Source organism: Anser brachyrhynchus (genome assembly GCF_964034855.1).
Source record: "Anser brachyrhynchus genome assembly, chromosome: 1".
NCBI classification, from domain to species: Eukaryota; Metazoa; Chordata; class Aves; order Anseriformes; family Anatidae; genus Anser; species Anser brachyrhynchus.
Genome location: NC_137694.1, coordinates 200,482,682 through 200,497,702, shown reverse-complemented (window position 1 = coordinate 200,497,702; position 15,021 = coordinate 200,482,682). Strand labels below are relative to the sequence as shown.

Sequence of the window (15,021 nt, the reverse complement as noted above, 5' to 3'; positions counted from 1 at the left end):
GAGCACAGATTCCTTTTTAATTACACTCTCTGAGCCCTTTTATTTTCAGTATAATTTTAGAGGTTTTTATGTGACACGTTCTGCGTTACATTTTCTTGTGGCATGCAGTGCACTTGCGAGGGGATTCATCTCACCGAACTTCAGCTGTCAAAAATGCGTCGTCTGGTTTGGTATTGCCACGGAGGCTGCCTCTAATCTGTGCAAGGCATCTCCAGGGAGGGATTTACCCAATTCGTGTCTTAGAAAAGGTCACGTTTTCCCGTGCCTCCATTGACTGGGGTCGGTATGGGTCCACCTGTCCCTCCATTGACTGGTGTTGGTGTGGGGCACAAGGAGGGTGTTGAAGGGACGAGTGCGTGTTTCTTGGGGGTCACTGCACACAGAAGGAAGGATGGGCTGGGGTGGGGGGTGAGGATGACAGCCATGGGGCTTTGGAGGGGCGGAGGGGTGCCAGGCCTCCCTGTGAAGAACATGGCGCTGGTTCCAGGCAGCCAAAGCTGAGGTGTGCACCCCAATCTTTGAGCAAACCCCCGGGCTGGCGCAGGGCTAACCGCTGCCTCTCTCTCCCCACCTAGCCGAGGAAGCCCTCTGCACCTTGCACCCTCCAAACTTCCTCCGGAGCTCAGAGGTGGAGATGCGAGGCTCGGAGGAGGTGGCAGCCGGCACGGTCCTGCAGCGCCTGATCCAGGAGCAGCTGAGGTATGGCAACCCCAGCGAGAACATGAACCTGCTGGCCATACAGCACCAAGCGACGGGCAGCGCCGGCCCCTCCAACAGCACTGCCAGCACTCTCTCTTCCACAGAAAACCTCGCGCCAGAGGACCCACAAATGGTCCAGCCGTCGGCGCGGCAGGAACCGCAGGGGCAGGAGCACCAGGGGGACGGTGCTGCGATGGAGAAGCAGCCCCGGGCCGCGCAGCCCCCGCACAGCAGCGAAGAGCTCCCCACCTACGAGGAAGCCAAGGCCCAGTCCCAGTTTTTCCGGGGACAGCCGCCGACGGGGCCGGGATTTTATGTCGCCGGCACCTCCGGCCAGAAGTCCAGGACAGAGGGGAGGCCGACGGTGAGCCGGGCCGGCAGCGGGCAGGCGCATAAGGACGATGCGCTGAAGGAGCTGAAGCAGGGCCACGTGCGCTCGCTGAGCGAGAGGATCATGCAGCTCTCGCTGGAGAGGAACGGGGCCAAGCAGCACCCGCCGGCCCCGGCGGGCAGCAAGGGGCTGAAGGCGGCCCCGGCACCCAGCAAGGGCATGGACCCGCGGGGCCCGCCGCCCGAGTACCCCTACAAAGCCAAGGCGGCGGCGGTGGCGGCGTCCCCTGGCAGCAAGGTGCCTGAGCACGGGCTCTTCTACGGTGAGCAGCACCCAGCGGGAGCGCAGGACGTCCTCAAGGCTTCCTATGTGGCCCCCCAGCCCGCCCGGACGGAGGTGGCGGTTGTCCGGTACCAGCCGCCCCCGGAGTACGGGGTGACCAGGTAAGGGCTGGGGCATGGTGGCACCGCGCTGCCTTGTTCGGGACATGGCGGGCAGCGGGAGCTGGGCTGGTGGCTTGTGGCCTTGGGCGTTTGGGGCCAAGTTGCCTTGGGGGCTTCCCCTTTCATGGCCTGCTTGTAGTTGTTCTTCACCTGAAAAACTCTGAGAGCCCACCTGGAGCCCTGCGTTCAGCTGTGGGGCCCCAGCATGAGGACATGGAGCTGTTGGAGTAGGTCCAGAGGAGGGCCACAAGGATGATCAGGGGGCTGGAGCACCTCTCCTGCCAAGACAGGCTGAGGGAGTTGGGGTTGTTCAGCCTGGAGAAGAGAAGGCTCCGGGGAGACCTTACAGCGGCCTGCCAGTGCCTAAAGGGGGCTACAGGAAAGCTGGGGAGGGACTCTTTGTCAGGGGGTGCGGTGATAGGACAAGGGGGAATGGCTTTAAACTACAAGAGGGGAAATCTAATTTGGATACAAGGAGGAAATTCTTCCCTCAGAGGGTGGTGAGGCCCTGGCCCAGGCTGCCCAGAGAAGCTGTGGATGCCCCATCCCTGGAGGTGTTCAAGGCCAGGCTGGATGGGGCTTTGGGCAACCTGGGCTGGTGGGAGGTGTCCCTGCCCATGGCAGGGGGGTGGAGCTGGGTGGGCTTTAAGGGTCTCATCCTGCCCAAACCATTCTGTGATTCCATGATAAAAATTCATCTCTATCCAGCTGATGTGGCATCCGGCTCTTGCTGTAACACTGAATTTTAGTGAGGAAACGCAAGGCCGTGTTGTACCTCGGCAGCAGCTGGGGTTTTGTGCTTTGTAATTCACGTGGAAGAGCAGAAGTTTGGAGATGAGGTTTGGCCTGTACTTGAGTGAGAGTGAAAAAGACTGCTTTCTAAAAATGTGAAAGTTTATAGCCTAAGCCCAGTGTCCCTGAGATCTTCGAAACCCCAAACTGAAAAATCTGTGGAAAAATTTGCATGAAGCTTATTTCTGAGACAGAGGCCTCTCTTTATTTCAGACCTTTCTCATCGCTCGATGATGCTTCCAGCAGTGGGGTGAAATGCTTCCCTTTACAAAGAGGGCCAGATAAAGTGTATACATCACTTATGCCCTACTTAAATCCTCCAAACAAAGCTTACATGAGACTTTTATGGTACTTGGCCCCTCGTGCTGGGCCTCTGCGTGAGGGTGGTTTTATTCCAAGCGCATTAAAAATAATCCGGAGTGTTTATTTCCTGTGAGCTGATTGCTGAGAGCCGCACGGCTCCTGCCAGCACCGCACCGCCTGGGTGCTTTCGCTTGCTCGGGGCTGCAGGCAGAGGCAGGCCCCTGGGGTTATATGGCTTCCTCCGTCCGCCTGTCCACGGCACGGCCACGTTAACCTGCTTTCCTCGCTCTCCCTAAATGCAAACGTCTCTCTGTTTCACCCCACCCGCTCTTTGACCTCTTGGGCAGCGTTTTGCCAGCCTCGGTGGATTTGGACGGCTGGAGCTGTCTCGTGTGAATGTGGTTTTCGTTTGGGGAGTTGCTTAATTAGGTCTTCATTGACCCCAAAGTGCCCCAAGGTTTTCACTTGGTGCGTAACTTGGTGCGTGCACTTGTTTTGCTGCAGAGAAATGATGGTGCAGCTGCCCCCCTGCTCCCTTTATGAAGTTCTTACGGCATAAAACCAGGGAGTGGATGCTCAACCTTGCAGTGTTTGGAAAAGTTTTGCTTTTGCTTCAAAACAGGGATGAATTCGGAGCGTGGCTTTGGTAAATGTTGCAAGTTGTGACAAGGATAGGACCCTCGCTATCCCTCTGAGCAGAGAGCGCTGCTGGCCTAACCCCAGTGAGATGTGTTTTGCTTACCAGCCTTCCCTGTGTGGAGCCTCTGTAATTTTTCAGAGCAAGATGATATTTTAAAGAGCTAAGCGAAAATCTCTGTTTATGCGAAGAAACAGCTATATGAACTCGAGCGCAGCGGGGTCAAGTTGAGGCTGTGCTCTCAGGAAGCCTGAGCAGGGCTCCAGCAGCTGTTGGTTGTGCTAACAAACATCTCCAGCACCGCGTTCATCCACACATAAAAGGAACTGGTTGGAGTTTATCGCTTTTGGAAGATGCAGATTCAATAAGCAGTTCTGCTGAGTCCATGCAAACGAGCAGAGCTGGGCGCTGCGCTGACTTCTGCGGCTAACTGGAAATTGGCACTGGTGTCCAGTAAGAAATCCTTCGGGGCCAATGTCCAAACCTGTCCCAGGTGCCCGGTCAGCGAGGGCAATGCTGAGAAATCCCGTGGTGTGCTGAGGTTTTCTACGCCCAGCCCCAGCCCTGCAGGATGACCCCGGCGGCAGGGACAAAGCCTGCAGCTCCTGACAGTGGTTACGCTTGTTCCTGCTAAGGCAGCACGGTTTGACCCCCGAATCACACCGCAGAGGGGATTCTGCCACCCCTGTGTGCTCAATTCCACCTCCAGCACACCGTCGGTCTCTCTGGGGCTGCTCCGGCTCCTGGTACACACCCGGGGTCTTTGCGCTCTCCTAGCTCCTGGCACGCCCTGCCTGTTTTTTGGGGGATGTGCTCCTGCTGGCTACGTCCTAGGCAGTAATCAGCACCAGCAGGACAGTTGCTAGCGTGCAGACTGAAATTATTCATTCATGGGCCACAGCTCATTAGGGACAGCTTTGGATTCATACTTGCGTTCTGCGCGTCTTGTGCCACTGCAAAGTGTGTTTGGCTGCGCAGGAAACGTGTGACAGCGAGCCTCTTGGCTACGTGCTGGTCCTCACCCTCATCTTGGGTCATCACAGCCTTTCCCAGCAAATGCTTGCCCGTACTGAAATCTTCTCTGATGGCATTACCCACATTTAACTGGTGTGAACTGGTTTGGTTTCTTTTCTCCACCAGCTCCTACCTGTCCCCCTGGGCTGCAGGGTCTCCTTACAGCCCTGGTATCCAGGAATGTTTGGGTGACAAAAGGGGTAGGGTCTGGAGATGCTGTTTTTTTTTTTTTTCTGGTAGGGGAACCGAGGTGAGAAATTCCAGCTTCCATCTCTGTGGGAGGGCCTGGGAAGGAACCTAATGGAAATGGAGCTTTGCCTGGGGTCCTGTGGGAATCTCATAGCGCCGGCATCTCCTCTCCTCTGTCCTGGCCGGTGTCTGTTCCCCAGCCCATCCGTCCTGGCACCCTCTGGGGAGGAGGGACTGCGCAAAAGGCTTCTGCATTCCAGAAAAGAGAGGGGAGAAGCACAAAGCTGCACTGATCTGCAGGGAGTACCCACAGATATCAGGGGTGAAAAAGGCCTGTAGAGTCACTGATCCCCCTCTCCTCCCTCTGGTCCGTGTGTGGTGAGGGAAATGGGACTGGAAACCCGCAGATGTTGGCAGGTAGCTGTTGAAGGAGATGGAATAACTGCAGCTGCTGCCTAACTTTTTTTCCCCCCCCTTTCCAATGTAGTTGGCTTTAAAAGGGAAGAGTGCCTTTAATAATCATAGTGGTGGAATCTCACATCTTTACTCTAAATACCAGTTCAGGAGGGAGGATTTGATACTGCAGATATCAGTGGTGCAGTTGGACTAGATGATCCTTGAGGGTCCCTTCCAAATGAACTATCCTATAGCAAAATATCTGGTATTATCCTGAACACCTCTTACAGTTATACAGTAATCAGTGTATTTACATAAATTAGGCTCAGTGACCTCTACTTTATGGACATCACGGTTGTAGAGCAGAGCTTGAGGCCTGAAGCTTAAAAGTCCAACAAGACAGAAGGCAAATAAAAATGAAGCGATATTTATTCTTGTTGTAAAATACGCATATTTTTCAATCAGCTGCGTGGTGCCTTGGGCACTGACTCACAACTCGTGAACGCCTTAGGCTGGCCAGGTGTAATAATCTTAAAAAAAAAAAAAAAAATTCAACTTTTCCTTTCCTAGATGCTAGCCTCTAGGGCGCAGCTGTTCCTTAACGGTGCCTGCTAACTTTCCTGAGATGCGTGTTCAGAGACTCGGAGCTTGTCAGGTGAAAGGGCTTTGAAATAACCTAATTTGGTGGCATGACACCGTGAATTAACTGCAGTTCGCAAAACGTTCAGTCCTGATGGTTATAACACTCTCCAGCTGGAGAATCCATCACAGCCTTTACAGGCTTGTTCCACTCGCTCGCTGCCATCTCTGGCACAGATCCGCATCTCCGTCTCAGCCTGTATTTTCTGGTTACCAGTTTGGATTTTGCAATATCTCCCTCGGATACAGCGAGGAGCCCCATGCTGTCAGTGCTTTAATGCATTAAACAGACGGAGCCTGGAGCCCCTTAATTATTTCACTGTTGAGAGGGGGAAAAAAAAAAAGAACTTTTTTCCTTGTGGAAAGCTGAACTAGACGCGAGGCAAATCAGATGTAACATCACCTCTGCAATGCAACTCCATGGCCCTTGTTTATGGATCTCATAAACGCTTTCCATGTCAGACGTCGGCACCCTGGGAGCTCGCCGTCCGCCTCCTTACCCGCTCAGATGTGTGAGGGTAGTCCCAGGACAGGGATTCCTACCCCTTACTGTAGCCTGCTGTATTTATTCCTTGGGGGAAGGACTTCTATTTGGACCTGCTCAAGTACATATTGTTTCTTTGTGCCCCGTTTAAGCAGTGATCCAGATCACTCAATGTGAGCAATGAATCCTTTTCATTGCTCCCTGTGTCCCTAGTCAGATCCTGGTGTCTTTTATCCGGAATGATTTCCTCACACAGTTAATAAAAAGTGTGCATGATGTGAACGAAGCCTTGAACTGGAAACACCGCTGCTTGGTGAGGGGCGACGTGCAGAAGTCTTTCGTGCGGTCACCTTTTAATTCTGATTTAATCCGCTGTTTTAGGCTGTTTTAAAGCCAGGCCAGTTTTTTTATGTGCCTCAGAAAATTTCCCCAGGCCTGGATCTGCAAACCTGTATTTAACTGCTAGCATAGTCTGCGGCTTCTCTGGTTATTTGTGCCTTAACTCCCCCACACCGCTGCTGTTTTCAGACAACCTGTCTCTATTTACTCATTCAACCACACGTCTGCAGCCACCCAGGGGACTACAAGGAGGTCCTTTTTCTCCCGGAGACACCCCGGGAAGGCTGATGGATGTCCCTGGGGCGGGCATCGGCGTCAGGCACCCAGGCTGACGTGTGCTGATGTTTCTCGGCGAGGCTGGCGTAAGCAGGAGCGTGGCTCGCAGGCAGCGCCGCCGGCTGACGTGGATGCTGGCAGCCGTGAGGAAGGCTGGAGCGTTGCATCACGTCCCCGAGGCTGATGGAGGTTGTGGCACCACTCACTGCAGAAGAGATTTGTATCATCCCCCGGCCCAGTCTGTCTTTCATTAAAATGAACAAAAAAATGAAGCTGTTCCAACAGCTTCAGTGGTGCCAATGTCACTTCTCTTTCTCCTTCTGTGTTATCATCCCAGTTGTTTCTTCTAGGAGGGCACAGCTGGGGAGCACACCTTTTCCCCTGCTGAAGATCAGCTGTCCTTCTAACGAATATTCTCTGTGTGGCTCCCTGTGAAGAAATATATCCCCTCCCTCTCTTAACTATGGAGGTTATTTTTAATACAGTATGCCTTTTCAGATAATTTTCCCCTGCAAATCGTAATGTAATCACAAAGTAGTTGGACCAAGTCCTACCAGCATTAATAAACACCACTAACAAAATGGTGAATTCTGGAGGGGTGAATCCAAGTGTGCAAAAATGGGTTTGAAATAAACCTTTGTGTTTGCAAGGTGGTTAGGCTGTTGCTTTTCCCATAAAGCAGGGAATGCTACGAGGGCTATGTCTTGGCTACTGAAAGTTTTCTCTCATTTCTGGCTGTATCAGCATTTCATAATGGGCATACAACTGTGTTTCCTTGCACCGTGCCCAGCAGACTGGGCTTACCGACTTCTCTGGGATCCTGCCCTTTTCCCCCATATTGACATCACTGATTCTTCCGTGTTACCCACAGATACAAAGAACAGCTTTTAAAGGCTGCTTCATGCTGCAGAAATCATACTGGAACTCAGGGGGATGCCTGTCTCTGAAATTAGCATCTAGGCTCAAGGCTCCCAGTCGATGGGCAGCAATAAGCAGCTTTCTTGCACTTTCTACTCTCATTGTAAGGCTGAAACTTAAGGTAATTGCAAAGAACTTCACCCCATGGATGCCGGTTTCTCTGACTCAGGTACAGCATCCCCAGCAGACACGTGAAGCTGGGAGATGAAGTCCTTTGGGAGAGCCTTTCAGAGATAAAACTGGCCAGTCTGCCCTGGAGGCAGAGGAAGGCAAAGCATGCAGAGAAAGATAAGCTAAAGAGATTAGAGGAGGGCATTTTAATTATGAATGTAAATGTCGTGGTATGTTGCAACCAAAGTCCTTACTCAACTGGCTGCTCTCTGTCCCTGCATAGAGAGCAGAGCTGTACCCGCACCCGTGCAAAGGTAGACTGTCCAGAATATTTACAGGGATTTTAGTTTCATTACTTCTTAATGCTGCCCTGCTTTGTCGAGCAATAGCTCTTCTGTATTTACAACTTCCTGGTAGTCAACAGCAAGTGGACTCCATCATTAATTGGTTTCTTATTCCTACATAGAGCTACAAATTGCCCTTGATATTCCTCGGTGTTGATCATTCTTTCTCCCAGGGGTTCCAGTCCAACAGGTGTATTAAGACCGTGCCTGAATTTAGGGTTGTGGATGGCCGTGCTGAATTCTGTGGGATTTCTTATGAAAGTGAGGTCCGTGGCCAAGTATTCTGCTGAAGACAGCGTATTGCAAGCTATCCATAGCAAGTTCTATATACTGCAATCTATGTATCACTTAAGAGAGAGAGAGTGCAGTATAGCGAGCCTAGCATGATAGCCCTTGAAAAGCTCTCTGTATATCTGCGTCTCTCTATATTCTAAAAACTGATTTCCTGCATTTTTTCATTTTTTGTATTGCATTGCAGAAGTATATGGGAGCCCTGTTTCTAGAATCACGTCAAGAAAAAATATGTTCTCCATACAAATGCTGCAGTAGTGTTGCAGAAATATTCCAAACTCATACTGTTCCACAGTTGCGTGCTTTTAAGAAGAACAATTTTTGATGAAAATGTGGTTGGCTGGAAGACTTTAACCTGCTCTAGTGCAGAGTAAGATCGATGCTTAAAATACGGTAGAAGCATTCTGAGAATGTCATTCTTTACTAAGTCCAAAGGAGCTCAGGATAATCCTGATTGCTTTGTTTCTTTGGAGTTTTTACATGAGAGCTTGGATGCGAACAAAGCCGATGTTTTAATTCTCCTATTCCTACAGATGATGATTTGTTAACATGACTCGCTGTGTTGATTTTGTGGGATATATACACTCAGAGATTTTACAGTTGGTTAAGTCATAATTAAATCGGGGCAGATTAAATGAATATTTAATCTCCATCCCCATGATAAGAAAGCGGGCAGGGAGGGCAGACAACCAGGATGTCTGAACAAGGACCTGCTGGTCAAACTGAGGCACAAGAAGGAAATGCACAGGCAGTGGAAGCAGGGACGTGGCCTGGGAAGAGCACAGGGATGCTGTCTGGATGTGCAGGGATGGGATCAGGAAAGCCAAGGCACAGATCGAACTGAGCTTGGCAAGGGATAAAGGATAACAGGAAGGGATTCTGTGGGTACGTTGCTTGGCAAAGAAAGGCCAAGGAGAGCGTGACCCCTCTGATGGATGAGAAGGGAGAACTGGTAACAACAGACATGGAGAAGGCTGAGGTACTCAATAAATTCTTTGCCTCAGTCTTCACTGATAGTCAGGCTTCTCATGTCTCTTGTTTCCCTGAACCCTTAGATGAGAGCTGGGGGAGTACTCATTGAGAGCAGCCCTGGGGAGAAGGACTTGGGGGTTCTGGTGGACAAAAAGCTTAACGTGACCCAGCAGTGCATGCTTGCAGCCCAGAAGGCCAACTGTGTCCTGGGCTGCATCTACAGAGGAGTGGCCAGCAGGGGAGGGAGGGGATTGTGCCCCTCTGCTCTGCCCTTGTGAGGCCCCACCTGGAGTGCTGCATCCAGGACCCCAGCACAAGAAGGACGTGGGGCTGTTAGAAAGGGTCCAGAGGAGGCCATGAGGATGACCAAGGAGCTGGAGCACCTCTCCTGTGAAGACAGGCTGAGGGAGTTGGGGTTGTTCAGCCTGGAGAAGAGAAGGCTCCGGGGAGACCTTACAGCGGCCTGCCAGTACCTAAAGGGGGCTACAGGAAAGCTGGGGAGGGACTCTTTGCCAGGGGGTGCAGTGATAGGACAAGGGGGAATGGCTTTAAACTACAAGAGGGTAGGTTTAGATTAGATATAAGGAGGGAATTCTTCACTCAGAGGGTGGTGAGGCCCTGGCACAGGCTGCCCAGAGAAGCTGTGGGTGCCCCATCCCTGGAGGTGCTCAAGGCCAGGCTGGATGGGGCTTTGGGCAACCTGGGCTGGTGGGAGGTGTCCCTGCCCGTGGCACGGGAGTGGAATTAGATGATCTTTAAGGTCCCTTCCAACCCAAACCATGCTGTGGTTCTGTGAATGTCAGAAACAGTTAATGGCCATTGAACTGCTGTGCTTCAGAAGGAGCAGTGTCCTTTGTGCTGGTTCCATTTCCAAGTTGGAAACACTTTGGAGAATCTCTCCTGTGGCCCCAGCTATAAGGATGCTGGTGCCTGGCTGCTGCTACAGTGTGTGAGCCTTTAATAGCTTGATGGACAATTCACAATTCAAGAAAAAGGAGATCCTGGGCACCTCTCCCCCCTCTTTAGTATAAAGCTAAACAGACTGAAATGCGTGTGAAAAGGTCAAACTGATGGGAGGATGAGATTTTCCAAAAGTACAGTGTCAAGAGTTCCTGCAAGCAAAGGGTGTATCTACAACAGGAAGTTGCACTGCTGTGTAATGAAAAGAGAAAATGCTTCATCTCCCCCAGTTTAGTTTCAGAGATCAGTTTATAAATGTGTTGTATTGCTCAAAGCTGTTCCCATAAAGAAGTGAGAAAACCTGTGTCTGTAGGAAATGCCTGTCTTTGGAGCAGTATTACTGTGTCCAGACAGCTGGGCTTTTACCTGCATAAAAAATACCTGTCTTTTATTTTGTTTAGGACAAACTCACTCACGTTTAGCTGAGTTATTTGTCGTGGTAAAACACGTAAGTGCATGCTCATGTATGGCTGTCAGCTATGCCGAGGAGATGCAGCGTGCTTGTCTGCCTTTGCACACGTGGGGAGCACCTCGCAAGTGACATCCCTTGCTCCGCCGCTCGTGACGTTCTTCATTGCGCAGTTTCTCAAGCTAAACAATATCCCGGTCCCTGGAGGAGTGCGGGGTCCCTTGCGGGGTTTTAGGCACCAGAAAGAGGAGGGCACTCGGAGGATGGTTTGACAGCCGTGCCTGCAGCAGGCTGTCGTTGCCATTTGCAGAGCAGCTCAGCACGGGGCTCGCTGGCTTGGATGACCTCAGCAGGCCTCAGGTTTCGGTCTCAGGAAGGTAAAACAAGCCCCCAGCTCCGTTTGACCCCCAGTCCCAGCAGCACACGGCAGCGGTGACGCTGGAGGGGACCGTGCACGGTCTCGGCGTGCTTGTGGGCTCCAGGGAGCGGTGCTGCCAGGGTTTGAACCTCGCTGACTTCTCTCGGGACTTTCTTGTAGTGGGGAGATGAATGCTTCGAGTTTCCCGGTTGCAAACCTGTGAATACAAAGGGGAGCGGAGCCAAGCAGCTACACTGACACAGTCCTCATGGCTCCCGTGCTGGGCTGCGTCTTCCTGGTGGCCTCAGCGCTGTCAGCCTCCCGTGCTCTGAGCAGCTTGAGTTTGTGGGGGATTTCCCTGGATTAAAATGCTCTCAGCGCTCAGCACCTGAATCAGATGCTGGTCTGTTGCCCGTCTGCAGGTCTGTTTCCCCACGGGTACTTCAGCCACAAGCAGTTATTCTGTCGATGCAGCTCCTTTGGAGAAGTCACTGCCTGTCTCTGCCAGGCCCTGTCCCTGCGTTACGGTCCCCAGCAGCGATGGCAGCAGCAAAATGGCCCAGCATACGCTGAGGGCCACCCAGCTCTGCAGAAAAAGACCTGGGGGTCCTGGTAGACACCAAGCTGAACATGAGCCATCGATGTGCCCTTGGCACTAAGAAGGCTAGTGGTCTTCTGGGCTGTGTTACGTGGTCCAAAGCACAGCCAGCAGGCTGAGGGAGGTGATCCTCCCCTCTGTTCAACACTGGTGAGGCCACACCTGGAGTGCTGGGTCCAGTTCTGGGCCCCCCAGTACAGGAGAGACCTGGGCATGCTGGAAAGGGTCCGGGGAAGGGTCACGAGGTGATGGAGGGCCTGGAGCACCTCTGCTGTGAGGAGAGGCTGAGAGAAATCTGGGGCTGCTCAGCCTGGAGAGGAGAAGGCCCGGGGGGATCTCATCAGTGTCTGTAAACACCTGAGGGAGGGTGCACAGAGAATGGAGCCAAAGGTGGGTGAGCAGGGACCGATGTCTTCACCTAGCGCCAGTGCCCAGCTGCAGCTGCCTCGGACCCTTCACTTTGAGGACGTTTCAGGGGAAGTTGGGGCTTGCTTCCTTTTGCAGCCGGGGCTTTGCCGAGCACCGTCGGAAGGCCGCTGCATGCGGCTGCGGCAGCCAGGAAGTCAGCGTGGGAAGGGCTCTGCACACTCCTTTCCTTTCTGGCGCTGGGGCTGATGACAGATGCGAGCAAGCAGGGCAGCCTGGCACACAAACCGACACGGTACGCTCCCCCTGCCGTGCCCCCCTCCACGCTCAGGCAGCGTCAAGCACCGCTGCAAAGCTCTGCAGTGGGTACGGAAAAAAGAGCTGCCGTGGCGTCCTCTCCTCTCGCAGCGTGGGATGCTGCTCGGCTCCAGGCAGCTCGGCGTTCAGCGGGGGGCGTTTTGGAGGAGCTGCTGCCTTTTTCCTTCCCCTGTTTTCCGTGGTTTTGCATTGCTGCTGTGTTTTGTGCTGCAGCACGGGGTGGGCGAGCAGGGCCAGCATGGGCAGAGCTGTCACCAGCAACCACGGATAAAGCTTTGCAATGTTTCTTTATTACTGCACGTTTCGTTGGCCATATGTAAAGCGTCAAACAACACCTCCCTGACTTACTGTCCTCGGGAAAGCTTTACCCGCTTTCTGTCGAAATTTAGCCCCTAAGTCCAAGGCTGCACCTATGGCAGGGGCTGAGAGCAAACCCTCCTGGTCCCGGGAGCTGTCTTCAGGGCACGGCTCTCTCCTTGCTCCGACTGCCCTGGGTGTTTCATTTAACCAGGGGAGGCACAGCCCTAGGAGCAGGTAAAAGCCATCGGGAGCCCAAAAAGAGCTCAGCGAAGGTTTTCCCAATCTGTCACTTTTTAGGGCAGGTTTTTAAAAAGCCTATTGGCTTTTCATCTCGTTCTGCCACCACGGCAGGCAGTGACAGGTTGTTATCGTTGGCAGTAGAATTAGGCCAGCGCTGAGAGTCTTTGAAAACCCCACTTTGAGGAGCCGTGTGGGCAAGTCATCATGTTTATTATGTATTTATATGGCGCAAAATTGTCTGCCTGAAAAACAGCATTCATGGATCTGCGAGGCCAAAGGGTGTAAATGCATCCATTTGTGAGATCTCCTGCCTTGTGCGGGGTACAGAAAAAAGGCAGCGGGGGCTACAGCAGGCCTAGCAGCTGGTCGTTAAGCTAAAATGTACTTTTTGGAAAACGCTTGGTCGATGGCGGGGAAGAGCAGGTGGGGAAGTCCAGCTGGTTTTCCAGCCAAACTGGGCTCTGTCCCCTGCTCTGACACTGATGCCCGGTGTGGCTCAGCCACTTGAACAAGCGTGGTGTAGATTTTGGGGCATCTAGGCTAAGGAGTAGCTCAGCCTCTGCACCATGGGGCTGCCCCCTCCTGCTCTTCCCCGCTACGAGGTTGGTGGGTGATGGATGCTGCTAGCCGTGGAGCAACACGACGAGGTCTCGCCCAGGAAGATGGCTTTCATCGCCCGTGGTGACAGATCAGGGCTGTGCTTCCAGCAGCTCGGCGGCAGCCCTTCCCTCGGCCGCTTGCTAACGCCGTGCAGGGACGTGGCTCCGCTCACATCACTTCCTTTCGCCTCCGAATTCGGCCGCTCAGCCCCTCGGCTCGGTTTTCGAAGGGTGAGTAAAGCGCCCCTTGTGCTGCAGTCCCGTCCGTCCGTCGGCTTAAGCCGCTCGGCGGTGGGGTTTGCGGCGAGGCGGGGGCAGGGAGAGGCTGCCTGAGCGCTGAAATATTAGCTGTGCACCTGGGCAAAAATGCCGCTTTCCACTCAATGCTTCCTTTATCCCTCCGTGCCAGCTGTATGCATCACTGTCAGGAGCAGGCGACGAGACAATTTCCCCCGTCCCCGCCGCGATTGTTGGTATTTAGGAGCGACCAAAGGCCGGAATCACGCCCGTACAGTTATAACCCTATCAATAAACCACGCTGAAGCCCCCGCGTGCATTTTGAGGCTGCGTGGCTCTAACGCCTCCCCTGCCTGTGCTTCCCCGCAGCCGACAATGCCAGCCGCCCTTCCCAGCGCCGCCGCCGGCCCAGCAGCACAGCCCCATGTCCTCGCAGGCCTCCTCCGCCGCCGGCCCTCTGCTCCCGGGCTCCTTGGGAGCTCCTGCCCAGCCGCCCGCGCCGCCGGGCCCGCAGCTGACGCCCGACGCCTTCGCCATCGTGGAGCGGGCGCAGCAGATGGTGGAGATGCTCTCCGAGGAGAACCACGTGCTGCGGCAGGAGCTGGAGGGGTACTACGAGAAGGCAGACAAGCTGCAGAAGGTACGCGGAGGGGTGGGGATGGGGTCTGGGCTCGGTGCTCCTGCATTTGGGTTCCTCAAGCTGTTGTTCACAGTCGTGTCACTGCATTGGCGACGTACCAATGGGTCATGTCTAACCATTGCCTCTCCATGGTGGTCTCCCAAAGGTGTAATCCCAAGACCCGTGGGCTCCTCTGCCTTTAAGGTACAATGAGGCAGCCCATGAAGTTTTCTTCAAATGGGGACTTTCCCCTTCCATCCTTCAGTGCCAGCTTCTCATGAGCATGCCCCAGAAGCCCTGTGCGAGCAGGGTCTACTCCCCAGGGCAGCCAAGTCCTGCACAGACAGCAGAGCTGCATGCGAGGAGCACCTGGAGAGCATGGCCACCTCTGTCCTGAGCTGTTTTATTCAACACAATCCTCTGTCGTGGCACTTCACTCTCTCTGGAACCATAAAGGCCAGCAATGGGGTTGATGTGATTTGAACAACGTGGTTGAACAACCAAAATGATGAGGTTTGGGCAATATGGTTGGCATAGAGGTCTTCAGTGACTGCTCTGAGTTTCTAAAAGGTGATCTTAGACACATATGTTTGGACATCTTGGTTCAAAAAGCACTGCCCCCATAGCTGAATGAACTATTTGGTAAAGATTTTACTCAAAAATGTGTTTGCAAAGAGATCCTGCACTTGTTTTTCTGTATGCACACTGGACGTTTTCATTGGAGAAGGGTGATGCCTCATTCACTGCCTGGATTGAGAAGGAAAGACAAGGGAAAATTAAACAAAGGAGATGCTGGGAGCTCACTGAAGTCAGTGCAGAGATGTTCCCCAGGTCTGCTG

At 53.2% G+C, this 15,021-nt stretch overlaps 1 protein-coding gene across 4 annotated transcripts in view; it reads left to right on the top strand.

Moving 5' to 3' along the window:
• Positions 1-15,021, top strand: part of AMOTL1 (angiomotin like 1) — a 75,593-nt gene that overhangs the window by 27,546 nt on the left and 33,026 nt on the right. For 3 of the 4 annotated variants that reach the window (XM_080588703.1, XM_080588701.1, XM_080588702.1), the window contains 2 exons: positions 576-1,473; positions 13,933-14,203. In XM_080588703.1, the coding sequence (XP_080444829.1) occupies positions 576-1,473; positions 13,933-14,203 (1,169 nt within the window). The remainder of the gene's footprint in view (positions 1-575; positions 1,474-13,932; positions 14,204-15,021) is intronic. The other variant, XM_080588704.1, reaches the window with a different exon arrangement.